Raw genomic sequence first — 26,895 nt, forward strand, 5'->3', positions numbered from 1 at the left:
GGGTCAAGACAACCTAGAGGCAGCCGCTACCCACAAATGTCTCAGACACAAAGAAGCAATGCAATGTACCCTTGCAAGATGGGAGGAACCTCATTGCCAATTCATGAACATACATTTATGTGCTCCTCCAATTTGTTTTGATATTTTAAGAGAGGAGTATGCATAAGCGAGGGTGCAGAAAACAGACAATTTGAGGAGTTCATGCCAGGATGTGGGAAATGAGTGTTTCATGCCACCCACTGTGGCCTGCAGACCCTCAGTGGACACCCACCTGTCCGGCCTGCGCGTTGTCGCATACAAAGGCGTCGTAGACTTCCTGGAACTGGGGGGCGTTGTCGTTCATATCCAGGGTCTGGATCGAGACCTGCACCCGCGAAGCCTGCGAGGGGCTGTCTGGAAAGAAGAACACAGGGGGCACGAGGCAGAGGGGCACGCGGGACACAGGCGGGGCAGGCATGGCACAGTGAGCAGCACACACAGGGCACACGCAGTACAGTGAGTGGGACAGGCACGGTACATTGAAAGATCACAGTCATAGTGGAACAGATAAGAGAGAGAGACAGACAGACAGAGAGAGAGAGACAGACAGAGAGAGAGAGGTGGGTGTACAAAATCCCCAGAGGGAGGGGCCGAGAATGCATGCAGGCAGGGGCCCAGTGAGCGGGCACAGATGGCACACAGTCAGACCCCAGAGAGATGCGTGCACAGAGCACCATGACGGGCCCCAGAAAAAGAGTGGCCCCCAGTGAGAATGAGAGGGACACAGGGGGCACACAGACAGACCCCAGAGAGAGAAGCACAGAAGGCACACATGCAGACCCCCAGAGGGATGGACACAGAATGAAAAGGGCACACAAGGAGTATACGTAGAGTCACGAGAGAAGGGCACAGAGGTGCCAGCCAGAATCAGAGGGGCACACAGAGAGATCCCATAGAGAGGGGCACAGGGATTCCAGAAAAAAGGAACATCCGGGGGAAAGAGCCAGATCCGATAGTGGGGAGCACAGGAGCAAGGCAGGGACAGAGGGACCCACGGATGGAAGGGCACACACGGGGCACCAGAGACGCATAGTTGAGACCAGAAACAATTAGAGGACAGACACACACAAGGGGCACCAAACAGAAAGAGGGACAGTCGCACAAAAGGTACCATACAGACCAACACAAAGAAACAATGAGTGGGCACAGGCATACACAAAGAGACACAAAACGATGGAAAGATTGACACAGACGGAGAAGAGAGACACACACAGAGCTGTACTTTAGTAACTGTGAGCCATATCAAAGGCAAACAAAGGGAGGGACATTTTAAGACACACTTCAGGCAGCGCACCCTGCCTGAGGTTACATCCATCGTTCCTGCTATTATTTCCACTCTACCTCATTCATCCATTCTTGCCTACTGTCCTGCACAAGTTCCTTCATCTCTGGGTAGTGTCTCACACCACCCCGTAATCCACGCCTAGTTTCCCACTCTACCCCCTTCATTCCCATCTATTACCTCACCACCTCATCCATCCATGCACTGCCTTCTCACTCCCACCTCCTGCCTCTAAGTACCTTTAGCATGCCAGCACGGCACCTCACACTATGCCCTCCTTACCTGCTGAGTACCTCAGACTATCTCCTACTTCCTCCACCTAGTAACTCAAATGGCTTCCTCTAACTCTTACACTATCATCTTCCACTCAATCTAAGGTCTCACATTGCCTCCTCCATTCCGATGTAGTGCCTCAGACTTGCTCCTCCACCCCACCTACTGTCTCACAATTCTTTCTCCATCTGGTCTAGAGCTTTATCCTACTTTTGCTATCCTTGCAGAGTGCCTCCTACTAACTTCTTCATTCTCGGTTGGTGTTTCACACTAACTCCTCCATCCTTATCAAGGGTTTTATTACCACTACCCCTTCCTCCTCCCATAATGCCTCAGAACTGTCTCCTCTGTCCTCGCCTAGTAAATGTAAATGTAAATTGATACTTGTATAGCGCACTACTCACCCGCAAGGGTCTCAAGGCGCTTGTACGAATACCGCTGTGGAACCCATCCTGGCTTTCCCTGTGAGGCATCCACTCCTGGGCACCCCCAAGGTGGAGGCCAGGCATCCTTAGCGTTGTGGGGGCCGTTGTGGAGATTAAGCAAGCTATTGCCCAAAGTTGCAGAGTGGGACTCCATGATTGGAATAGGCACGAGGCGAGAAATATCAGGTCCGTGGAATTTTTGAGCCCAAAACCCGCCGAGGCGGGGAATTGAACCCTGGTCCCGGGCCAGACCTCTGCATCAGGGTCTGCCGCTCTAACCATTGAGCCACACTTCTCCACTAGTGAATCAGAATACCTCCTTAGTAACCATACAGTGCCTCCTTCCCTGCCTCGTGACTCACACTACTTCCTCCACATCTGCTAAGGGCCTCACGGTACATCCTCTGATCTGTGACAGGCTGCAGCAGCTCCAGTGATAGGGAATGCTGCATATCTGAAATGAAGGGTACAGGGCCCCACGCAGTCACCCTTTCCTCTGGAATAATAGTTCTTGAAAGTGGTAGCCCTGCCTGAAGGCTAGTACCTGCAGTGCTTAATTTGAACCGTTGGTTTCTGGTGTTCAACACTGGCACATAATTGTCAACACCAGCACTTATGACCTCTGCCACATGGTGGCGCGGTTTGTCTAATTTAGAAACTAGCACAACAATTGTTTATTAATTCAATATACATTAAAAATGACTAATACCTGTTGCCAAAGCTATTCTTATAGGTTTGGAGAACTGGAATAGTCAGAATTTGCACACTTGTAGGAGTGTGCTAGTCACTAGCTGCGTTGATACTGTAATTGGCAGGGCTGACAGCAGCCATAGGTGGTGAAAGCAGAAGCAGCCCCCTGAGGGGGCCCTGGCACTTATGTTTTTTACAAATTAAGCACTGACTGTGCCTGGGAGTCTGCCCTGCCCAACCCCAGCTAGTCTCCTTGAAGAAAGGGAAGCCTCCCTCCTGCCCCAGCCTCCATGCACACAGCCTACGCGGGTGTGACGCTGCTGGAAGCCAGGGTGCTTTTTGAACACTGAACACCAGGAAACCAGAGCTGGACTTCAGTTACACAAATCTTTTTAACAACATCTAGTCTAACTGACCCAGCTAACAGGTCTCAGTATCACTGCTTTTAACTAGTCCACAGGACAAGCCGTTGAGGCACTACTCTAGCCCGTTTCAAATTGCACTGGCCTGCCAAGCAAATCAGAAAAAATTGTAACAAGATCACAAACACTGGGGCTTAGTGTTGCGCCACCGGTGCATCACTTTTTGTGACGCACCAGTGGCGTAAAAAATGCGCCATGTTGCGTCATATTTACAAAGTGACACATCTAGGTAGATGCGTCACTTTGTAAACACCAGCGCCACATTATACCTGCGCCAGGTGTAATGTATGCAGGGTGAGCGTTCCGACGCAAGTCAGCCTCGTAGAAGTGACGCAGTGAAATCTATGAGATTTCACTGCGCCACTTCTAGGACGCAAATGCATCAATATCTTACGCCTGCCTCACAGCAAGCGTAAGACTGACGCACGCACATTTGAAATGGACTTGCCTATGTGAAATGATCCATTACTGGAGTTGCGTCACTTTTGTGACACACTCCAGCAATGCAGTATTTATGTGCCTACAGATACGTCAGAAATACTGCCGTATCTGTAGCTCCTTGCAACATGATGCGTCATACTGTAAATATGACGCATCCAGCATGTCGCAAGGAGGGGGCAATGAAAAGTGACACGTCGCTGTGTTCACGCAATGATGCGCCACTTTTCATAAATGAGGCCCACTGTGTTCAGAATCATGTTTAATTGCTCTTCCGGGGCATCACAGAAGGGAATCCGCTTGTATTAACGATATTGCACGCCTAGCTCCACAATCCCTTGGGCCCGCCTCTCCCTGTGACATCAGTTGTCAGGTATCCAGAGACCAATCAATACCCGCAGCGTTGAATCTGGCTTTCCTCTATACTTTCCCGCACCCCGCTTCTGTTAAACACTGCGTGCCAGAAAACGGATCCCCTCCGAGGCTTCCGGACGGGAGTCAGCTGCTGCCCGCCCTCACCATACGCTTCCCTGCACGAGCGTCGGTGCCAGGCAGCACCCAGAGCTGGCTCTTCTCCGCTCAGCCTGACACCTCGGCTGTCGTCCAGGCACTATTACCCAGCAAAATTGTAAATTTATGTACGCACACGCTGCTCAAAACATCTGCTCTGTACTGTTGATTAGAAAGGTATACTTAAGCAGATTATGGTGCAGTTAATGTCAAACAACTTGTGAAAAGTTTTACGGGGCTTGCTGAAAATGCGATGCTCTCTCGATGCCAATAACTATCATCAAGTTTCTCACGTTCATTTTTATTGACCTTCAAAGAATGAAAGGCTTCGTCAGCAGCAGGGTTGACTGGGCAAGAAAGTAGGCGGGGATACCAAAATAAAAGTGCCCCCCCATTAGAGAATTAGAAAGCTGAAGTACTGGCTCTTGTTTGCAAACTAAGGCAGTTTTTAACTTGTAAAGACACGCTGTTTAAGTATTTTTCAAGGTATGGAAGACTGCATGGATTTGAGCTTGTGGCAGGAAATATTTGTTTTAATATAGGAGAGATCAGCAATAAAAAAAACTGGCCCAGCAGACCATAAACCAGGCCCACAAACAGCTCAAAAACTGACTTGTCCAAGCCGTCCTCTGCCTGATTGCCCTGTAGGCCAGTACAACCCTAGGTGTCTTGACAAGGATTTCACACTTTCTGATTAAAGATAGATCTCTAAAGCAGACCAAGTGAAGAATTTCAGTAGAAACCATCATATTTCATCAACATTATCAATGGGTACTGCTTTGTGGGTAGCTTGGGGAAAGCGGACAGAAAACAGACAAAGAGGATAAGGGAAAATTGAAGAACGGAAAGGAGAAATGGGAGGAACGGATGATAGTAGGGAAGAAGGGAAGCAACGGATGAAGAAAGGAAGGAAAAAGTAAGAAAAATAAGTGAAGGAAGTGGTGAAAGGAAGCAAAAATGAAACTATGGTGTGGATTAAGAAGGGGTAATGGATGGAAGACAGGCTTGGATAATGGAAAAGGGACCAATGACAAAAGAAAGAAGATAATTAGGAGGAGGTCGATGCAAAGAGACAGAGAAGGGGGTTGAAAAAAGAGTGAAGAGAAATGGTGAAAGAAAGTGATGAAGAAAACAAGTGTTGGAATAGAAATTTCCCCTGCATGGTTCGGGAGAGTGTCATTACAGTTTATGTTAGACTGCAGGTAAAGACACTTGAGTGTTGCATAGTGTAGGGAGCTGGGTTGCCCAGTGGGGCAAATTCTTCCACCACTGTGAAAATCTGTCTCCTAGTTAGGCAAACACTGTTTCTCTAAGACTACCTCGTTGACCGTAGGCCTGAGCGGACTTAGCCAGGTTCCACGTAACAAACTCCACCGTGCTTCGCAGAGTAAGAAAAATTTAGCTGATTTTTAACACCAGGAATTTGTACCGTGCTGTAAAATCAGCATGAACAGCATCGCACACAGTGCAAGAGGGCACAGCTTCTTTCTGCCTCTTAAGTAGATGTTCTACTCGAGTGGCAGCTTCCTTAACGCAAGCGTCAGGTTTTTCAATGTGAGCGGTAGCGACCTGCCACAATCACCCTGTTGGAAAACGAGGCAGCATCTGTGAGGCCTGCACAATAACATGACTACATTTGTCCTTTACTGGGAACCAAACACCTAATTGTAGCGCCTGACTCTCAGAGGGTAGCGTTGCAGAGCAGTCTGAGGCTTACTCAAGGGAGGTGGTGTGGGCTAGTAATCACCATTTGCAGGTACGCAAAAATAACACTCAATAATTGATTGTCCAGTCTGTACTTTGCTTTATGAAAGTAAGAGTACATTTATTAAACAGACACACCACTCAATACTATACACCAATTTACAAATATACATAAGCTGTTGGAATTACTTTGTGACATTGCATAGCGTCTCCACCCCTCCCGCAGGGGGGTGGGGTCTAGTACCACCACTCCCATGTATGCACATCATCTTGCCCCCAATACAATTAGTTGGACATAACCTGGAGCGAGGGCCCTGCACACTGGCACCATTCCAGTGGCGTTCCCCCCCAGTACCTCAACGAGCATTAAACAGGGGTACACCTGCCTTGGTGACACATGACCCTGACCGAGCATCTACTACTGACCATACAGTATGCACCTATACATCTTAAGGGCTAACAGTCTGGGGTCTTCACCTAAGCGCAGCAGCAAGAATACATGTTTACACACACTTTAGAATGACAGTACTCAGCACATTTGGATATCATTAAAAATGCATTGCAATTAAAGCCCCTACAGGCATCACAGATGATCGCAGGATTGAGTAAATACATCAAACACCCTAGCAGGAGTGTCTAGCCACTTAAATCCACTTTGCTTATGACATTACCTTACACCAGTACTTCACATTGAACATCAGTCCCTTGAAAAGAAATAACTATTAATAAATGCATTTTCTGTGCAATTACACCTCTTCATCTCCAGGGGATGCCTTCTCCAGACATCCCCAACTCAGCACTTTACTCCTTAATGCAATTATCAAAACACCCTCAACAGAAGAAGAAAAGTTCCAGCCCAGAAGATGTTAAATGCAGGTTTAGCCCTGGAGGTGTTAATCTTTTCAAATCCCCAGGGCACCTAGGGTGACTTGTCTCTTCATGCTGGGGGGGAGACTGCGCTTCTCCAGCAGCTCACCCCAGCACCTTTTCACCATTGAGTGTGACCCCCTCCTCTGGGGGGCCATCACACACTAGAATAGCAGGCTTCCAAATGCCTGGCAAGGCATTATGGGCCGATTTTGCTCCTATTTCTGAATAATACATGAGCGGCTCTCCAGCTGTGCCGGGGAGAGCCGCGCTGGCGCTTTGCTGTTTTCAGGGGCCCGTTCCACCCGGACCCCCAGGTAAGGGGATGCGGCTCGGGGAGCCCACACCCTGCCGCTCTGCTGGTGTTCGTGGGCCCGGTCCCCGTGCAGCTCTCTGGTTTTGCTTGATGGGGGTCCCGGGACCCCTGCATGCCCATATGTTGGAGGGCAGCCCGGGGAACCCACCCCCCCGTTGCCCCCGCCGGCTCCCCGCCTGGCCAGCAAGCACCTTCGCGTGCTGCCGCGGGAGGCGGCCACTCAGTTCTGGTCTGCCTGCTTTGGCGGGCAGATGCACAAGGCTTCACCGGCTTCTCTGGCTTTCGGGGCAGCACGCCCCTCAGTAAAGCTCCCAGACCGATTTAGTAACATCAAAAAGTTGTTTATAATTAAAATACAGCCAAAATGACATAAAGTGCTTCAGTGGCTGGAAAGTTATAGCTAGCAGTGTTACTCGGGTAGGTTGAGGGGGGACCTGGTGGGGCTGGTGCCTCGTCTGTAAATGTCATGCCCAGTACCAAATCACCCCCTCCCCCCTTCCCCATTGTACCCCGCCACCAACAACAGCCGCAGCCAGCATCAACAGACACTGCCCTCAGCCTGGGAACAGCAACATTGTTCCTGTTTATATTTCAGGCTTTACTTTGTCTTGCATTCCCGAAGAGTATTTGCTTTTTCCAGGATGGTGTTTCCGTAGTTTTTTTATGAAACATATTAATCATGTATAGTGTGGAGTGTGAAAATAGCCACTCCTATGCAGCTGTGAGGGCCACGATTGGCAGCAGTGGAGTTCAGGCTGGTCACAGTGTGAATTTTTCACAGTGCCTCTTGTGGGTAATAAAATGGGTTTGGAATACATGCTCACCCAATCCTTGGCCTCTGCAGAGCACACAGAGTAATGGTCAGCTTTGCCAATTGTAATTGTGATTATATGCAAGAGTGTGTGACTGAGGTGCACAGCTGAACAAACTATTGACATGGCAAAAGGTAAAGAATGAAAGTGCATACAGGTGAGTGGGTGCATTGTGTGTGTTATGGTGGCGAAGTGAGAGACATGCAATGAAGTTTATACAGGGGAGACTGAAAAAAGAGTTCAGAGGAAAGCGATGAGATATGAGGTATGCAGACTGCAGGCCTCAGAAATATATGAAGAGAAACAGAGTATAAATGTCTGAATGTCTAACAAGGAGACAGGAGGAACGAGTAATGTGAATGGGAGAACAGGAGTGATTGAGACACTTCGGAGACCTGACCATACTAAAGTTGTTCAATTCAGTCTGCATAAAAAGTTTGTATGTATATAGATTTATATATACACACACAACACACACGTTCACAATCTTCATGATCACCCAGTGAAGGTGGTTCCATTAGTTTTATTTCTGGAACCTTGTATCCCCATCCTAAAAATCACACCTAGAGATGCTGAGATGCCACTGGTTAAAGCATCTTAAAGTGACAGCACATTACTTCTCCATTCTGTAAGACAGTCAATGAAAGTTCCTGTGCAGTACTCAGAAGTGGCCATAGGAAGCGTTTTCTCCCTCTCATCCAGCAACATGATTTCCAGCTCAAGTCTGCTTCCAGTCAGACTGGAAGGGTTGGATGAGGGTCAGTAGGCTTGTGCAGTTAGGCATAGTTCACAGCTTCCAAACTTCATGAGTTCCTGTAGGGGCATCTCAGGCTTGGGTCTTTACACAAAAGTACCCATTTCTCTCCTCCTCTGCTCCCAGCCCAGGCCTTGGTGTTGGTTCCAAAGCCCCTGCCTTCCTCTGGAGGGTCCCCTTTCTGGATACCAGTTCACATTGAGTGTAAGTTTACTCTGGCACTCCCTTTCCAGTTCCAAAGCAGAATCTTCACCACGTTCTGACCAGTTGACCACTGACAACTGGTCAGCTTCACAAAAGACTCATTAGTTGCACTTGGGTGCTCTGGCTGACCCAACTGGAGATCAGGAGACTCTGAACCTTTGGTAGAACAAAACACCCATGCTTTGGCTGGGTTGGTCAAGCTTACACCCACAATTGAGCAGACTCGACCCACTTCCAAGACTTCACAACGCAGGCACATGGGTCTGGATATCCTTTTCTTCTCTGATGGCCAGCTATGTTCCAATCTAGGCTCAGGAGCCATCAGGCCTCACACAACCTTCCCTCCCTCCCCCAACCCCAGAGTGCTCGTGCTTCTGAGTCTCTCAAACAAACGACAGGCAGCAGAAGCAATCCGGGGGCATATTTTCAAAGGGGTTTAGCTCCGCTTTTTTGGCTTTAAAAGCCAAGAAAGCAGAGATAAAATTATCTCCCTATTACCTAGCTGTCGCTAACACCAGTTAGCGACAGCTAGTAGGAGATAGCGACCATCTTAGGCCCCGCTTTGCATGTCAGTGATATTTATCACTAATGACATGCAAAGTGGGCGTGCCAAGATGTTAGCGACTGGAAACAGTCGCTAACATCGCTATCTCCTATTACCAACTTTTGGAGATATTTGCGCTAAGCGCAAGTATCTCCAAAAGCTAACACCTGCCCCTGAGCAGTTCTTAGCCATGTTATCCAATGGTAGGTGGATAACATGGCTAAGAGCATTAGCTCGGTAATGCATGAATATCGCTGACTTTTCAGCGATATTCATGCATTTCGGCCGGTTTTTATCGCTTAGGAGATAAACCTTGATAATAGCAAGGTTCCTAAGCGATAAAAATCGCCTCAGCTCGGCAATAAAAATATCGTCGCTAAAGCAACATAGCGATAATTATCGCTAGTTGTGGGTAATATGCCCCCCTGTTTCCAGGTCAATCCAATCCAAAGCTTCTCCTAGCAGAGGTGGCAGAATGCGCTTACTGTAATTCCCCACACTCACATTGTGAACAGTCTCTTATTTATGGCAAAGAACCCACTATATGAGTGGCCAGTTCGAACTTTTTAAACGTTTGCACTAGTTCCAAAACTGCGCTTGGTAGGCCCATTTATGTTGGTTTGTACTCCTTCCCCCACTGAATGCAGAGGCAGGTCTCACCAAAACTGCTTTGATGATCTATCATCTTTGGCTTTAATGGAGGTTGCGGGACAGGCTGCATACGTGGCCCACGGGCACTCATTTTTGGGGGCCAGCGCTTACTTTTCTTCACTTTGAACCAGAAAAAGAGAGAGAAAAGCGCAAAATGAGGAAAGAAAGTGAAGGACAGAAAAGCAGTGAGCAAGAAAAATGGGATGAAAAGAACCTGAAAGAATAAGATAAAGGAGCAGGGGGTTCTGGTGGTGGGTGAAAGAGCACGAGGTGGAATCGAGACTACACAGCCTTGGCGTTTGGAGCCTCTGACATTTTATAGCAATGGCATTGGGCCTTGCGCAAAACTTTGGGCCCCAGCACTTATTCTTTTACAAATTAGGCCCTGGGCCTAATCCTCTATGCACATGCTTATGTCAGTGACATTAGGCACAAAAATAAAAAGAATACCAGATATACACGCAGTTGGGAACACAGGGAAGGAGAGCAAGCACATCTACAGGGGGGCAATCCTGTCCCAGCAATCTCTCTTAAATCCCCTCAGCATTTATGTGTGTGTCGCTCAAATCCTCTTTCTGCATTTGTATATGCAGGGTCAGAGGGGCATATAGGGTCATCTGGTAGTGCAGGAAGGGCAGGTCTGAAAGGCCAGTGTGAGGCTGTTTTTTGGCTGCTTTCGGGCATATGTTATGATCTGGTGTGCTGTTTTTTACTGTTGAGTTCCTGATATAACCACAATAATTCCCCGGAGCAAGAACAAATGCATGCAGACCTCCATACCTTCCATGTCTTGGCCCCACTTTGAAAACCTAGGCCACTTTTTTAGCTCTTTCATTTCCTAATGAGGGACACTTTTATTTAGCTGAGGGCCCATTCTCTGTTCCAGTCCGACACTGTATATCTATGAGTCCCTTCTTGAAACCCTGTGTCACTGCACCCTCAGTTACACCTGAACCACCCAAGAGCCCAGGACTCAAACCCTTCTCCCAAACACCGTCTTCAATGGCACGTGCTTCACACTGCGCCATCACCTCCATTCCTCGTCCTCTCCGCTGCACCATTGAAATAACGCTAAATGGTGGGGCCCCTTCAGAATGTGATGAGGAGCCCCTGAGCAGGGGTGGCTCCTCCACTAGGGCAGAGGAACGTTGCCCCACTGCTTTCTCACAGTGCGAGAAGCAGAAACATAAAATGGTAATAACTTTTAGTTATTACCATTTCATGTTTCCTTTGTGCATTCTGGGTGGGCAGGTGGGCGGGGCTCCTTTGCTCTTTGAGCAGGGAAGGAGTTGTTTGCACACTCCTGAGTGCGCAAAGACTGTTTTGTCGGCCCTCTAGGGCAGCCCTAACCAGTCATGCACACTCTGCCCTCTCTTCATGCAGGCTGCATAGCAGCCTACATGAAGAACATAGACACCCCATTAGCCCCTGGCTGGGTTGTGTCCCGACCAATCACAACGGTGCTTGCAGCATTGTGATTGGCTTAGTGGAGAGTCCGTAGGGAGCCTGGCTGCCTGCTTCCTATTCCTGCTGGAGGCAGGAGAGCAGGAGAAGACGCGGGTCCCAACTAAAAGGAAGGTAAGTTTAATTAAAATGTTTTTATATACCTGTGACTCCCCCCCCCGGGTGACACCCCCTGCAAATCCTCCCCCACCCGTGACCCCCTCGTGCCTAGGGTGACCAACCGTCTGTAAATTTCACGGACAGTCTGTAATTTCGTCCGTCTGTCCGTTGTCCGTGAAGGTTTCTTTAACGGACGCCCTTTGTCCGTAAGTTTACCAGCTGTTGAGTGACAGCCAATCATGTGTCTTTCCAATGCCAACCGTTTGCTGTGGAGACCAAACAGAGCGATTTAGGATTGGCTTGAAAGTCATCAGCAAATCCTAGAGCTCGCTGGTACACTGCAAGAGTGCTCTCATTGGCCGAGAACAGCGTTAGGGTACCCAGCCACGGTACTTCTGGACGTGTAGAGCACGTTTTGAGCCTTTCCCTTTTTAAATTTTTCTGCACCCTTTCTCGACCCCTGACCTGTAGACTCAGTAAAATGCATTCTAAAGGGGCCAGGCCTCAAGGCCCCATTGGATTGATTGGAGGCTGGGGAACTATTAATGACCGAATCCAAGCTTAATGCATTTTTGGAGGTTTCCTGCAATTCTGGCTATTCTTCAGGAGATCCTCATCGCACGACGCATTAAACAGATGAAATGACAGTTAAAATATAGTCTCTGTGCGGAGGCGTAACACGAGAGCACTGGGCCCCAGTGCAAGCAATGATAATGTCACCCCGCTGTCTGTTTGCACAGTAAAAGGCAACAGTAATTGGTGTTCAATGGACCCGGTGTCGATGCTCCTTCTCCACCGATGATAGCTACTGCCCTGTATCATTGTCATCTTAATGATTTTCGGGGCCCTGTGCATGACATGTTTATGGCGCCCCTGTTCGGAACATTTGTGAATTTTATTAACCATTTTCTGAAAACTAAAGCTTACACAAAGCACAAAAATATTAAACTATGATAAAGTTTTAGAAACTGAATCATGCGGAAAAAGCAGATATATGTCTTTCTTTGGGACCCAACAAGCCTTAAAACTACACCGGAGAGGGGGGTACGTTGAGACAAATAGACATAATATAGAAATAGATCATCTTCCAAGGGGAGGGGCTTTATAGCTTGGGGTCCTTGGAAGTTGCACACTTTGCCCTTGCCTTAAAACGTCTGTGTTCTGTATTTGTTTGCAAATGCAAACTTATTTTAAACAATGAGGCGTAGCTTTCATGTAACTGTGTACCACAAAAACAGGACAAAAACGTTATAGGGGATTGCTGCAAAGGCTCTGGGAGAACTGTCGAACTCTAAACTATGTGCAATAGTGGCGCCCAGGGCGACAATCTTTGTTGGTGCCCCTTCTATGACCTTCCTTATGTGTTTCCTGACTATCACCCACCATGGTGCCCCTCATCTCTCCTTAGCCCCTCTCTTATATGTATTTAATGTAATGCTCCTATAGCTAGTCATGTATATACACTGTACAACGAAGGGCCAACAGAAGGTCGAGCCGCGCTTAGGCTCCAGGGCTTGGGATCACTTTTAAGTATATTTCCCTGCTTTAGCAGGTCTTCAGTAGCACTACTATGGCGGTTGCCTTGCTACTACCCCACCGCATACATAGAGAAGTCTGATGTGCAACTGGCACCCATACCTTTGCTCCAGGACTCCTTATGACTCTCCACCTCGACTTTCACCGGTCAATCAATCAATCAATCAATGCATTTCTAAAGCGCGCTACATATCCGTGAGGGTCTCAAGGGGCTGGGGGGAGGGGAGAGGGGCCGCTACTGATCGAAGAGCCAGGTCTTGAGGAGTCTTCTGAAGGCCAGCAGGTCCTGAGTCTGTCGTAGGATGGTGGGGAGAGCGTTCCAGGTCTTGGCGGCGGGGTAGGAGAAGGATCTGCCGCCAGCGGTGGTCTTTCGGATACGGGGAACTGTGGCGAGGGCGAGGTTGGCTGAGCGGAGGCTTCGGGTGTGGGTGTGGAAGCTGAGTCGGTTGTTGAGGTATGTAGGTCTGGTGTTGTGTAGTGCCTTGTGCATGTGGATGAGGAGCTTGAAGGTGCTCCTCTTGTTGACGGGGAGCCAGTGCAGGCTTCTCAGGTGGGGTGTGATGTGGCTGCGTTGGGGGACGTCGAGGATCAGTCGTGCCGAGGCATTCTGGATTTGTTGTAGTCGTTTCAGGAGCTTGGTTGTTGTTCCCGAGTAGAGGGCATTCCCGTAGTCGAGTCTGCTGGTGACAAGGGCCCGGGTGACGGTTTTTCTCGTGTCGGGAGGGATTCATTTGAAGATCCTGCGGAGCATTCGGAGGGTGTTGAAGCAGGACGCGGAGACGGCGTTGACTTGCCTGGTCATGGAGAGGGTGGAGTCGAGGATGACCCCTAGGTTGCCTGCGTGGTCTGTGGGTTCCGGGGCTGTGCCTAGCGATGTGGGCCACCAGGAGTCGTCCCAGGCTGATGGGTTGGGTCCGAGGATGAGGACCTCCGTCTTGTCTGAATTCAGCTTCAGTCTGCTGTCCTTCATTCAATCGGCTACGGCCTTCATTCCTCTGTGGAGGTTGGCTTTGGCGCTGTGGGGGTCTTCGGTGAGGGATATGATCAGCTGGTGTCGTCGGCGTAGTAGATGATGTTGAGGTTGTGTTGTTGTGCGACGTGGGCGAGCGGTGCCATTTAGATGTTGAACAGCGTTGGGCTGAGGGAGGATCCCTGTGGGACCCCACAGATGATCTCCGCGGTTTTAGAGGGGAAGGGTGGGAGGCGGACGCTCTGGGTTTGTTGAAGACTCGGTGAGGGCAGGGGTCGGATGGGGATCCAGAGTGGATGGAGTTCATGGTTTTGATGGTGTCTTTGTCGCTGACGTTGGACCAGGCGGTCAGGCGACTGGTGCGGGTGGTGGACTCGGTGGTGGGTGCGGGGTTGTCGGAGGTGAAGCTGTCGTGGATGTCGGTGATCTTGCGGTGAAAGAAGGTGGCCAGGGAGTCGCACAGGTCCTGTGATGGTGGGATGTCGTTGGTGTTGGAGCTAGGGTTGGAGAGTTCTTTTACAATGCTGAAGAACTCTTTGGTGTTGTGTGCGTTGTTGTCTAGGCGGTCCTTGAAGGCGGTCCTTTTGGCGGTTCTGATGAGTTGGTGGTGTCTGCGGGTGGCGCTCTTTTGGGCTGTGTGGCTGTCTGGTGTTCAGTCGTGGAGCCATTTTTTTTCCAGCTTCCGACAGGTGCTCTTGGAGATCTGGAGGTCTTCGGTGAACCAGGCGGCTTTCTTGTTGGTGTGGTTGGTTGTGGAGGTCTTGAGAGGGGCGAGGGTGTTGGTGCAGTCGTTGATCCACTGTTTGAGGTTGGTTGCGGCGGTGTCAGGGTTGGTGGGGTTGGCGGGTGGTCTCAGGGTGAGGGTGGTAGTCAGTTGGTCCTTTTTGAACTTGCCCCAGCAGCGGCGTGGCAACTGTTGGGTGCGGTGGTGTGTGGTGGGTTTCCTGAAGGTGAAGTGGATGCATCTGTGGTCGGTCCAGTGGGGTTCGGTGGTGTGGTTGAAGGAGACGTGGGGGCTTGTGGAGAAGAGGGGGTCCAGCGGCGTGGGTGGGTGTCGTCACGAGCTGGTTGAGTCCGAGGTTGGCGAGGTTGTCGATCAGGGCGGTGGAGTTTGCGTTGTCGTTGTTCTCGAGGTGGAAGTTCAGGTTCCTAAGGAGGATGTAGTCCGTGGGTGCTGATGAGGGCCGCGATGGTGTCGCTGAACTGTGGTCGTGGTCCGGGTGGTCTGTTGATGAGTGTTCCTCTGAGGGTGGTGTTGGGGTCGGTGTGGATCTGGAAGTGCATGTGCTCGGCGGTCGTGAGGGTGTTGTCGGTGTTGGTTGAGACTCTGAGGGTGTCCTTGTGGATGATGGCGATTCCCCCTGCAACTCCGTTGGTGGGATCTCTGCAGGAGATCTTGTAGCCCTGTGGGAAGGCTATGGCGATGTCTGGTGCTGAGGTGGCATTCAGCCAGGTCTCTGTCAGGAAGGCGACGTCCGGGTCGGTAGAGTCTAGGAGGTCCCAGAGTTTGATGGCGTGCTTGCGAGCGGAGCGGGTGTTGAGAAGGATGCAGCGGAGGTGGTTGGGTTCTCTGGTTGGTGGTTTGGTTGGCTTGAAGCTGGTGAATCTGAAGTTCCGGCAGGTGAAGGGCCCTTGGGTGCGCTTCGGGGTAGCCTGGTAGCAAGGGTGGTCTTGTCCGGTGTTGAGTGCGTGTAGGGTGCTGGAGTCGTAAAGCAGTCTGGCATTGCGCGGGGTCCAGGGGTTCTGGCGCTGTGCGCGGTCCTGGCGCGGATGGGCGCAGACGGGCTTGCCTTTGGCACGCCTTTAGCGTGCCAGCGGCGCGTGGCCGCTGCGAGGCCGCTGCACGGCCTCCATATGATGGGAAGAGGGAGGGCAGAGCAGCTGGGAGGAGGGAGGCGGGAGCGGGGCGGCGAATGGGAGCATCGGGGAGGCGGGGACGCAGGGACGCAGCGGCGGGTAGTGGTGGCGAGGGAAGCCGGGGGAAGGGCAGGGAGAGGCCTGGGGGCACTGCTGGGCACAGGGGGCACGGAAGGCGAAAAAGGACACAATCAAGGCACAGAATAAAATAAAGCACGGAAGGCGAAAAAGGACACAATCAAGGCACAGAATAAAATAAGGCAAGGACACAAATCACAGATGAGAGTAAAGGACACAAACCAAGGCAGGAAACAGGAGGCGCACGCTGCGGCATGGGCAAGGCGACAAACGGGGCACAGGAGCAGTGTAACAGGAGGACGGTGCGGCGGCTGGGGGGCGACCTACCTGAGAACAGGGTCAAAAGTCGTGGTCAAGAACGATGTAAGCATATGAGGCGGACCATGGCGTGTACTGATTGCGGCCAGCAGCCTGTGCCTGGTTGCAACTTTAGGATTCCTCCAGTCCATTGTGACTGATTACGGGATCGTGTTTATTGCCCGCAAGTTACTGAACTCAACCTGCATGCTCAATTTCTGCGTTCATCGATATCCGGAGAAGAAGCTCGCCATATTCGATTTAGGGTGCGGGGTATGTCCGTCCCATGGCCTATCTTAGAACTTGCCTTAGGAACTCTGCAGATAAAGACTCAGCTCATAATTAATATGAAAAGGTGGGCGAGTGAGTGAGTGAAGGGATTGCTGGGTGGATTAGTGAAAGGGTGAATTGATGTATGAAAGGGTGAATGGATGGAAAATGAGCGAAAGGATGGATGGGCGAGTGAATAGGTGGATAAATGAGTGAAAGGATGGATGAATAATAGGGTCAATGGATGGATTAATGAGTGGATGAGAAGAAGGATGGGTGGATGGATGGAAGGAAGGATGGCTAAGTGAAAGGGTCAATGGAGAGAGAAAGGGAGGATGGATGGATGACTGAAAAGGTGAATGGGTGGAAGGATGAGTGACTGGGTGGATGGATGAATAAGTGAAAGGATGGCTGGATGGATGAAAGGGTAAATGGCTGGATGGATGAGTGGATGGATGGATGTAGGACTGAATGGAAGAGTGTACGGATGGATAGAGTGAACGGTGGATGAATGGATGAGTGAAATTGTGGATGGAGGAATGGATGGAAGGAAGGATACATGATGGTTAGGTTTGCAAATGGATGAATATGTTTGCCTATAGATGGGATTACTTATATACTATAGTGCGACCTCCTCTGATGTGTCTGTAAAACGTACCTTTTGTCCTGAAGTTTTGTCATTAATTTTGACCTCCTGTCCTGAATTTTTGTCCTGAATTTTAACCCTTTGTTCTGAATTTTTACACTCACCGTCCTGAATTTGCACTCATGCCAGTTGGTCACACTACTCACGCCCCCTTCACACCCCGGCCCCTCTCCCACCCCCATAAGTAATGCCGGCTGCCACTGCCCCTGAGACTCCCATGGTTCACAGATATTCATTGGTCTTGGGCTGAATGGGGGCCACCCGAAGGGGTGGGGGCACCTTAATATGTGGGGCCTGAGTTACGTCATCTTTTCGTCAACACTGTGTCCTCATCCCTTTTGCGCTGAGGCCCGCCCGTCTGCTGCGCTCTTGTTTTGTGCACACACGGCAGGGGCGGTGTGGCTGGGGGAGCAGGGCACCCCTGGGTGATGCGCAGATGCCGGATACACGCTGAGGCGCGGTCAGGAAAGCGCAGACACACCGGGGAGCCATGCAGTTGCTGCATTTGTGGTTTTGTGCTGCTGACACTCAACAAGGGTGGGTGAGGGCGCCCCAGGGTGCTGTACAGGTGCCGGATTCGTGCTTTCCTGCAGATTTACAGCACAGTTAATGGAGCTGAGAATAATCAAGGACACTTTGGAAGATGGCTGAGGGCTCGGTAATGTCTGCTGCACCACCCGCGCGAGGTCCCGGGGGGGGCCGTCGGCAGCAACAGCAAAGCTGGGCATATGGAGAGAGAGTGTGCATCCGTCTCTGGCTTCCCAAAGGAATAACCCCCCCCCCACTCTCCCCCCCCCCCCTCAGACCCACCACGTACGCTGAATCCTAAGTAAGGGAGACTGACTGTACGCCCTGTACACTGTCCTCACCTCTGTTAGTGCCCCCTTAGCCTGATGGAAGCTTCTCACTGTCCCTGCCCCGCCCCTCTACTGACAGCAAGGTTAGGGTGCGCCAGCCTTCCGGTGCCCCTGCACCCCAGCCTGGTACCTGCGTCACACAGGTGGGCCAGCCACCAACTTCGAAGAGAGAGCCGAGCCAGAGGTGAGCCGGGGGTCTGACCTGGCTCTAAGCACCAAAGCTCGAGAGTCCATCAAAAGAGTCAGCATGTAAATCATGCAACAACTGTCAAGAAAAAAAAGTCATCCATCAAAACTAAAAAAGATACTTTTTCAACAAAATATCATCCTTCAAAACCAAAATAGATACGTTTTAAAATCATTGTTTAGTGTCTCAGTTAAGTGCGTTTGATTAATCACCACATTGAGTGTCACTTATTGAAAGTAATATTTTTTCAAACAGGAAACATTCAAGAATACTCCATGCCCTGCGGAGATTGCTACAAGTTACTCAAGATGTTTCAGTATGTCATGTTCTCTGAATATATGGTCAATGATGTTTAGAGGTGTGCAAAACATACGTAATTTGCTTTTGCATAATTATGTGCAATTTTGAGAAAATGACGTGAAATTATGCGAAAATATAATGATATTTATCTTTATATCTTAGTGAGACAAGCCTTCTTGTGGTACTCTTTGACATGCTGCATTGTACTGTAAGAATACATCACGAGTAACACAAGTGGCACATGCAACTGGCCGTTCGCATTAACCCTGGGTAGAATGTTGCTGTGAACAGCACAGGCGATGGGATGAGGTGAAATTCCGTAATTTCCTGAAGCATGTGTACGGTCAAAGGCCTGAAATAATGCGAATTGCGCAAGTAGAAATTGCATTTCGCGCTGACTTATTTCTGTTATTAAATGTGAAGCAAGCTTATTCTATAATAAACATATACAAGTGAGTTTTTTTGTAAAGTGCTTATCCTGAACTGAATTACTACAGTGGTATTTTAAATTGGTTCGCCAAAGAAAATGATACACAGTGAATGAAAGCAATTTGCTTTGAATCATGCAATTTGGGCAAGCTAGGAATCCGGGTTTGAGTCCTGGGTCAAAGTACACATTTCTGTACTGAATGTTTCAACAGAAACTGGATATTGAACACAGAAGCAGATCATGTCTGTTCAAAGGCATGAAGCACATCCCATGGGTCTTCTTGAAGATCTGTGAGTCGAGGATCAAAGTCTGTGGGGGTACCAAGGTGAGTATGGCAAGCCAGCAGTAATGCTAACATAAAAACATCCATTCATCCATCCATCCATCCATGCATGCTTAATTTGTAAATGATATGGTGCCGGTGCTCAACACTCTTATCTGAAACATGTGGCTGGTGCAATTAAATGTACGCACATGGAATTCCAAAGGTTTGTATTCCTAAATCCACCTCCCTCATCATTAATTCAGACACCCCATGCGCCTTGATCTCACTTCTGCAGGTTCCTGCTTTCTCTCTTTGTGACAGGGTTATGTCTTTCTCTTCCTCCATCTTTCCGCTTTATTATTTTTTCCTCTCTTGCTCTTGGTAAACCTCTACTGCAGATAAATAAGTGCTAGTGCCCACCACCTGAAACTACAGGCCCAAATTAAGTCTGTCTGTCTGTCTATTTGTCCGTCCGTCTGTCTACCTTGTTCAAAAGTCAGGGAGAGCAGGAGATGCTTTTGAATGTTAAGGCGTAACGCCTCACACGCACAATTAAATAATGAGCAAAACAAAAGGTCTTGGAGCCCCCAGAGTGTTTACCCTCAAATAACAGGTCTTCTAAGAGAGGCGTGTGAAGGGCAGCATGGCTCCAGACAGACATGTCCTGACGACAGGTCTTCCAAGAGAGGCATGTGGATGGCAGCATGGCTCCAGCCAGACATGTCCTGACGACAGGTCTTCCAAGAGAGGCATGTGGATGGCAGCATGGCTCCAGACAGACATGTCCCGACAACAGGTCTACAGAGAGAGGCACGTGAAGGGCAGCGTGGCTCCAGGCAGACATGTCCTGACGACAGGTCTTCCAAGAGAGGCATGTGAATGGCAGCGTGGCTCCAGACAGACATGTCTCGACAACAGGTCTACAGAGGGAGGCACGTGAAGGGCAGCGTGGCTCCAGGCAGATATGTCCTGCATATGAAAGGCAGCATGGCTCCAGACATGTCCCGATGACAGGTCTTCCAAGAGAGGCACATGGGCATCCGCAGAAATTTTTCCAGGGGGGCTAACCTGGCAAATGAAGGGGCGTGGCTAATGTTAATCAATAGGGGCGGGGCTAAAATGGCAGACAATCAGGATCGGGTAATGCTCAGGCCAAGCTGAGAAAAACAAGCATTGGCATAGACAATAGGTCTCGCCTTTGGGACCTTATAAGTATTAAGTTATGCAGCAGGTCCCTAAGGCGAGACCTATTGGCTATGCCAATGCTTGTTGTTATATCTGGGCATGTTGAGAGGCTAGGGGACTGGGTCTCGATGTCGGTTGGGAGCACAGCAATTACCTACTCAATTTGAATGCTTAGGTAATACAACCAAACACATGAAATGAAAGGTTCACTACCAGGAATAACAGGAAGGTAGAAAGTTAGGCTGGTTAGAAAGGTAAGGAGGGGTAGAGGCAGGCATGGTGGTGAGGGGAGAAACAGATGCATGCTAGGAGAGCGTTGCGAGGGAGGGAGGAGAAATTGGAAGAGGCACTGAAAGGTGGGTCGGGTAAAAACCGTAGTGTGAAAACAGAAGGGTGGCGAGGGGTGAAGGGTAGACAAAGAAGTGAGGTGTAGAAGAAAAAGATTCAGGAGCAGAGACAGGCAAATCAAAGATGGGGAGGGGAGAATAACAGTCGTAGAACGAGAGAAGGCCAGGTAGAGAGGGGGGGAGGTGTGTCAGAGACACGTAGAGACAAGCGATGAAGAGGGAATAAGAAAGACTGAGTTAGATAGGTGAGGCAGAGGGGTGCGTTGACATAAAGGAAGTGCAGAGATGTGTCAGAGAGATTTTACTGAAGAGAAAAAGAAGTAGAGGTATTGAGAAAGTAGTAAGGTACTAAAAGAAGTAAGGGGGTGAATAGAGGTAGAGCGAATGGAAGGTAGGCATGGGCGGATTTTGCGGATCCACGATCCGCGGATTTTGCGGATTTGCGGATCCGCGGATTTGGGGCGGGGGCGGGGCTTCCATGCGAGTGCACATGCCTCTTGTGAGGCCTCTACCCAGCATCACAGCTTATTTTCCACGGTAGAGTTGGGAAGAAGGCACACCTGTCCAGCCTCGACGACGCTCACAATTGTTTTTGGGCTAATGAATGAGTCACTGAATTTGAGCATCAACTAGTTCGAGCGACCATGTGTGTGTTACCGATTGTTTTTGGGCTAATGAATGAGTCACTGAATTTGAGCATCAACTACTTCGAGCGACCATGTGTGTGTTACCGATTGTTTTTGGGCTAATGAATGAGTCACTGAATTTGAGCATCAACTACTTCGAGCGACCATGTGTGTGTTACTATGCAATCGCCCCGACGGGCGCAGGGGTCCCTTGAGTGAGCTGTCCATCATAGTGGGTGAATGGCGGGCAGACGGTGCAAACCGCGAGTGTGTGGGCGGGGCCAAACGGGCAGGGCTACCATGCGCGGTCAACATGCTTCTTGTGTGTATAAAAGGTCAGAGAAAGATCAGTTCAGCAGATGAAGAGAAAGAAACCCCTGGTCACAAGAACAGCACGGGTATTGTGCTCGTGAAAGTCAAGGATGCAAAAGCCTCTATCCAGCATCACAGCTGATTTTCCAGGTTGATTTGTGAAGAAGGCACACCTGCCTCGACGACGCTACAGGAAGGGCATGTTGTAACTATTTTAGGATGGCGCCGGCAAGCTGCCAGCGCCATCCTAAAATACTTACTAAATTAGCTTCAACAGGAAGCTCTAATAGATAAAATCGAGCACCTGCTCGATTTTATCTATTAGAGCTTCCTGTTGAAGCTAACTTAGTAACTATTTTAGGATGGCGCTGGCAGCTTGCCGGCGCCATCCTAAAATAGTTACAACAGGTTCAACTTTTGCCCCCGGAAAAATCCGCCGCTCGCGGATTTGCGAATTCTCGGTAAATTCGCGGGAGTTCGCGGATCCCGAATTTACTGAAAATTCGCAAAATCCGCGAGCTGAACGGATTTTCCGCTCATACTTAGTGGAAGGGGAGCAATCAGGCAGTGAGTGTGAGGAGTGTGATACAGAGGGATATGTGGCAGTGAGCGTGAGGTGTGGGGTACTGAGGGATATGTTGTGGCAGTGAGCATGAGGTGTGGGGTACAGAGGGATATAAGGCAGTGAGCGAGAGGTGTGGGGTACAGAGGGATATGTTGTGGCAGTGAGCACGAGGTGTGGGGTACAGAGGGATAGGATACGTTGTGGCAGTGAGCACGAGGTGTGGGGTACAGAGGGATATGTTGTGGCAGTGAGTGTGAGGTGTGGGGTACAGAGGGATATAAGGCAGTGAGCGCAAGGTGTGGGGTACAGAGGGATATAAGGCAGTGAGCGAGAGGTGTGGGGTACAGAGGGATTTTAGGCAGGGAGAGGGGGAGTAGGGTACAGAGGGATAGAAGGCAGTGAAACACAGGGTCGACATGCCATGCCAGCCACGATAGGGTGCATACTGACAGATAGATATGTTATTGACACAAGACTGTGTACGTTTTAGTGGGATCTGAAATCCGGGCTATGCTGCAACCTCAATTTTTGACTTGGCAGGATAATGCATCGACCCCCCCCCCCCCCCCCCCCCAGAACTTCATTTAGAAGACCCCTTGCTCTCAGGGTACACAGTGTTAAAAGGAGTTGCTGGTGTCCAGACCTAGTTTGCCACTTCCCCTTAGGATGCAGCCTGCACTTTCACCTATGGCTGATTAAGGAAAGGACTGCACGAACCGGAATGCCATTGAGCACGAGTTTGAAGGGGGTGGGTGTATTTCCGCACCACCTCTAGCAGTGGTGATGTCAAGTGGCACTCGAGGCAGAGCCTGTTCCATTTCATGGCCTTAGGGAGAAAAACCCGATCATGGCACACACAACACTACTCTGTCTCCCCTGGTCTCAGCAGCGTTTAACCAACCCGCTGAGCTGCCTCATTGGTTCACGGTGGGATGTATGTTTTAGCAGCTCAAACTGGCCACTGTCATTCTGTATGTGATAATCAGCCACAGACAGAATGACAATGGGCGGGAGGGGCTGCGAGGAGGCGTGCAAGGCGCCCCATCAGGGAGTTGAGGCCTCTGGCAGGGAACAGCTCTGCTCCCTGCAGGGCCCAGAATTACGGACAAAAGGCATCTGTAAAAGCATGGGTGTCCGCAGGGGGGGCAAGCAGGGGGGCTCAGGGGGGGGCAAGTGCCCCTCCTTGCCCCCCCCCCTGCGGACGCCCACGGAGAGGCATGTGAAGGGCAGCATGACTCAGACAGATATGTCCTGCATGTGAAGGGCAGCATGGCTCCAGACAGACATGTCTCAATGACAGGTCTTCTAAAAGAGGCACGTGTAGGGCAGCATGGCTCCAGACAGACGTCTCGACAACAGCTCTTCAAAGAGAGGCGTGTGAAGGGCAGCATGGCTCCAGACAGACATGTCCCAATGACAGGTCTTCTAAGAGAGGCACGCGAAGGGCAGCATGGCTCCAGACAGACATGTCTCAATGACAGGTCTTCTAAGAGAGGCACGTGAAGGACAGCATGGCTCCAGACAGACATGTCTCAATGACAGGTCTTCTAAGAGAGGCACGTGAAGGACAGCATGGCTCCAGACAGACATGTGCCGGCAACAGCTCTTCTGAAAGAGGCACGTGTAGGGCAGCATGGCTCCAGACAGACGTCTAGACAACAGCTCTTCAAAGAGAGGCGTGTGAAGGGCAGCATGGCTCCAGACAGACATGTCCCAATGACAGGTCTTCTAAGAGAGGCACGTGAAGGGCAGCATGGCTCCAGACAGACATGTCCTGATAATGTATCTGACCTCCAAGTTCTGTGGAAACATTCCAAACAGGAAACACACTCTTGTACATCTTTTAATTTTATAATATAGTCTTTTAACTCTTCTGCCTTACAGCTATTTTTTTTCGTACACTGAATTAGTTAAAGAGAAGGACGCTTGGCTCGACTTCATTTGAGCTCGCCATTCTCCATGGAACATTGGCCGAGTCAAAGTCAGATACTTGGCATAAGCCAGCCTCAGGCTTCGCTAGGCGTGCATCACTCTACTGAGCCCTCCCCAAGGCATCGTCCCATAAACCAGTGCCCCTACCTAATGGGTGGACCTCGGGTTTCAGTCTTCAGCCACCTATGAGACCCAGGGTCGGACTGAAATAGAAAATAACCAAGAGCACCAAAATGAAAGTGGCACCCTATTAGGGAATTAGAAAGCTAAAAAAAAGTGGCTCATGTTTGTAAATTGGTGCATTTTTGTACTCGTAAAGGCATGCTGTATAAATGTTTTGCAAGGTAAGGGATGACTGCAAGGATTACAGCTTGCAGGAGGCAAAAACATTTTTAACCTCAAGGAAATCAACAGTAAAAACTGTCTAACCACACCGTAAAACAGACCGACAAATAGACATAATAATGGCCCTCACATTGACCAGTCAGACCAGCCTATCAGGCAGTGGCAACTGCCTGATTGCCCTATAGGCTTGTCTGTACCTCATGTCAACCCCCTGACACAGTACTCCATCTTGCTGTAGGCCACCCTAATATCTGTGCCATGATGCTGGTGAGTTTATGGCTGCATTCAATCCCTCCTCACCATGGCAAGGGCACACTGTCAGCATATCTCATCTTGGCAATAGTGCCCCAGCTACTGATGCGCCACATTGGTAATAACACCTTCTGCTTTCAGTGCCTCCCACACTAGTTAAAGTGCACCTTCTTTCAATGCCCATCACCCTGGTGTGGGCTTCCCCTACCATTAATGCCCCGTAGGCACATGGGTAATACCCCTTGTTATGAGGTCAGCTATGCTCTCAGTGCCCACTATGCTGGTAACAGTGCTTCTCTCCCAATGGCACCAACGTCCCATGCTGTCAATGTTTCCATTTCCAACTCCCCAGTGGCCACCTTGACGGCTCTTACCCTGTGAGAGGCAGCGTCCCTTACCTAGCTCAGTAGCCACCACGGTGATGTTGTGCCAGGGCAGCGTCTCGCGGTCCAGGCTCATGGCCGTGGAGATAGTTCCATCCTGCGGGTCGATGGAGAAGAACCTCTCAGGGTCAGAGTGCCGGTCGATGGAGTACCTGCCGAGAGGAGGAGAGAGAGGGGTGAGGCTAGGCTTGCAGGCTATGACAAGTCAACTCTTGTGGCGGTCCCCTGAGGCCGCGTTCCTCTGATGCTATAGCCCTTTCCACTTGTGCCCCTGAATGACTCAAGGCTTGCTATTGTTGGTATTATCAGCCATTAGTCCAGTTCGCGGTCTGTCATTGGTATGGCATTACAGCACGTATCAGCAGTAGTGTGACGACAGCCCGGTGGTTCTCAGATTAGTAAAACAGATTGGAGCCTGGTTTAGTGTGTGGAGGTGTGCAGTCCAGGGAATGAATGATGATGTATCTCTTTCAAGTGAATGCGGCTGCACAGCACAATTGAGAGTTTGATGGGTGACGCAAGAATGTACATAGCATTGTAACTAGACTGCTTTGTCAGTATATATTCCCATTACCCAGCAGGTCTAAATGTGTGGTAGGTTGCTGTGGGAGAAAATGTGTGCTAGATGGGTGGTGAGAAAGGTGTGTGGTAGATGGCTGGTGGGCCAGACGTGTGGTAGGTGGCTGGTGGACAAGATGTGGGTTATGTGGCTGTCAGAGAAGATATGTTGTAGATGGCTGGTGGGGAAGATGTGTGGTAGGTGGATGGTGGGGAAGATGTGTGGCAGATGGATGGTGGGGAAGATGTGTGGCAGGTGGCTGGTGGGGAAGATATGTGATAGATGGCTAGTGGGGAAGATGTGAATTTGGTGACTGGTGGCTAGTGGGGAAGATGTGGTGTTGGTGTCTTGAAGATGTGTGGTAGATGGCTGGTGGAGAAGATGTGGGGTCAGTTGCTGGTGGAGATGTGTAATAAATGGCTGGGGGAAGATGTTTGGCAGGTGGCTGGTGGCGAAGATGTGTGATAGGTGGCTGGTGGGGAAGATGTGAAGTTGGTGGCTGGTGGGGAAGATGTGTTGTAGACAGCTGGTGGGGAAGATGTGAAGTGGGTGTCTGGTGGCGAGGACATTTAGGAGATAGGTGGGGAAGATGTGAGATGAGTGGCTGGTGGAGATGTGTGGTATATGGCTGGTGGAGAAGATGTGAAGCTTGTGGCTGGTAGGGAAGATGTGTGATAGATGACTTGTGAGGAAGATGTGGGGTATGTGGCTGGTAGAGTTGTGTAAAAGATGGCTGGCAGGGTAGATGTGTGGTAGGTGGCTGGTGGGGAAGATATGTGATAGATGGCTGGTGGGGAAGATGTCAAGTTGGTGGCTGATGGTGTAGATATTTGGTAGATGGCTGGTGGGGAAGATGTGAGGTTGGTGGCTGGTGGGGAAGATGTGAAGTTGGTGGCTAGTTGGGAAGATGTGAAGTTGGTGGCTGGTGGAGAAGATGCGTGATAGATGTCAGATGGTGAAGATGTGTGAAAGCTGGCTGTGGGGAAGATGTGGGGTAAGTGGCTGGCAGGGAAGATGTGTAATTGATGGCTGGCCGGGAAGATGTGTGAGTAGGTGCTGGTGGGGAAGATATGTGATAGATGGTTGGTGGGGAAAATGTGTGATAAATGGCCGGTGGGGAAGATGTGTGGTAGGTGGCTGGTGGGGAAGATGTGTGGTAGGCGGCTGGTGTGGAGGATGTGTGGTAGGTGGCTGGTGGGGAG

The 26,895-nt window shown here is 50.1% G+C and overlaps 1 protein-coding gene across 1 annotated transcript in view; it reads right to left on the reverse strand.

Moving 5' to 3' along the window:
- Positions 1–26,895, reverse strand: part of CDH24 (cadherin 24) — a 722,601-nt gene that overhangs the window by 69,416 nt on the left and 626,290 nt on the right. Inside the window, exons 8-9 of the mRNA XM_086923669.1 lie at positions 25,150–25,286; positions 272–393 (exon numbers count right to left, since the gene is read on the reverse strand). Of these exons, the coding sequence (XP_086779795.1) occupies positions 272–393; positions 25,150–25,286 (259 nt within the window). The remainder of the gene's footprint in view (positions 1–271; positions 394–25,149; positions 25,287–26,895) is intronic.

This window comes from Lissotriton vulgaris, chromosome 5 (genome assembly GCF_964263255.1).
Source record: "Lissotriton vulgaris chromosome 5, aLisVul1.2, whole genome shotgun sequence".
Classification (NCBI taxonomy): Eukaryota; Metazoa; Chordata; class Amphibia; order Caudata; family Salamandridae; genus Lissotriton; species Lissotriton vulgaris.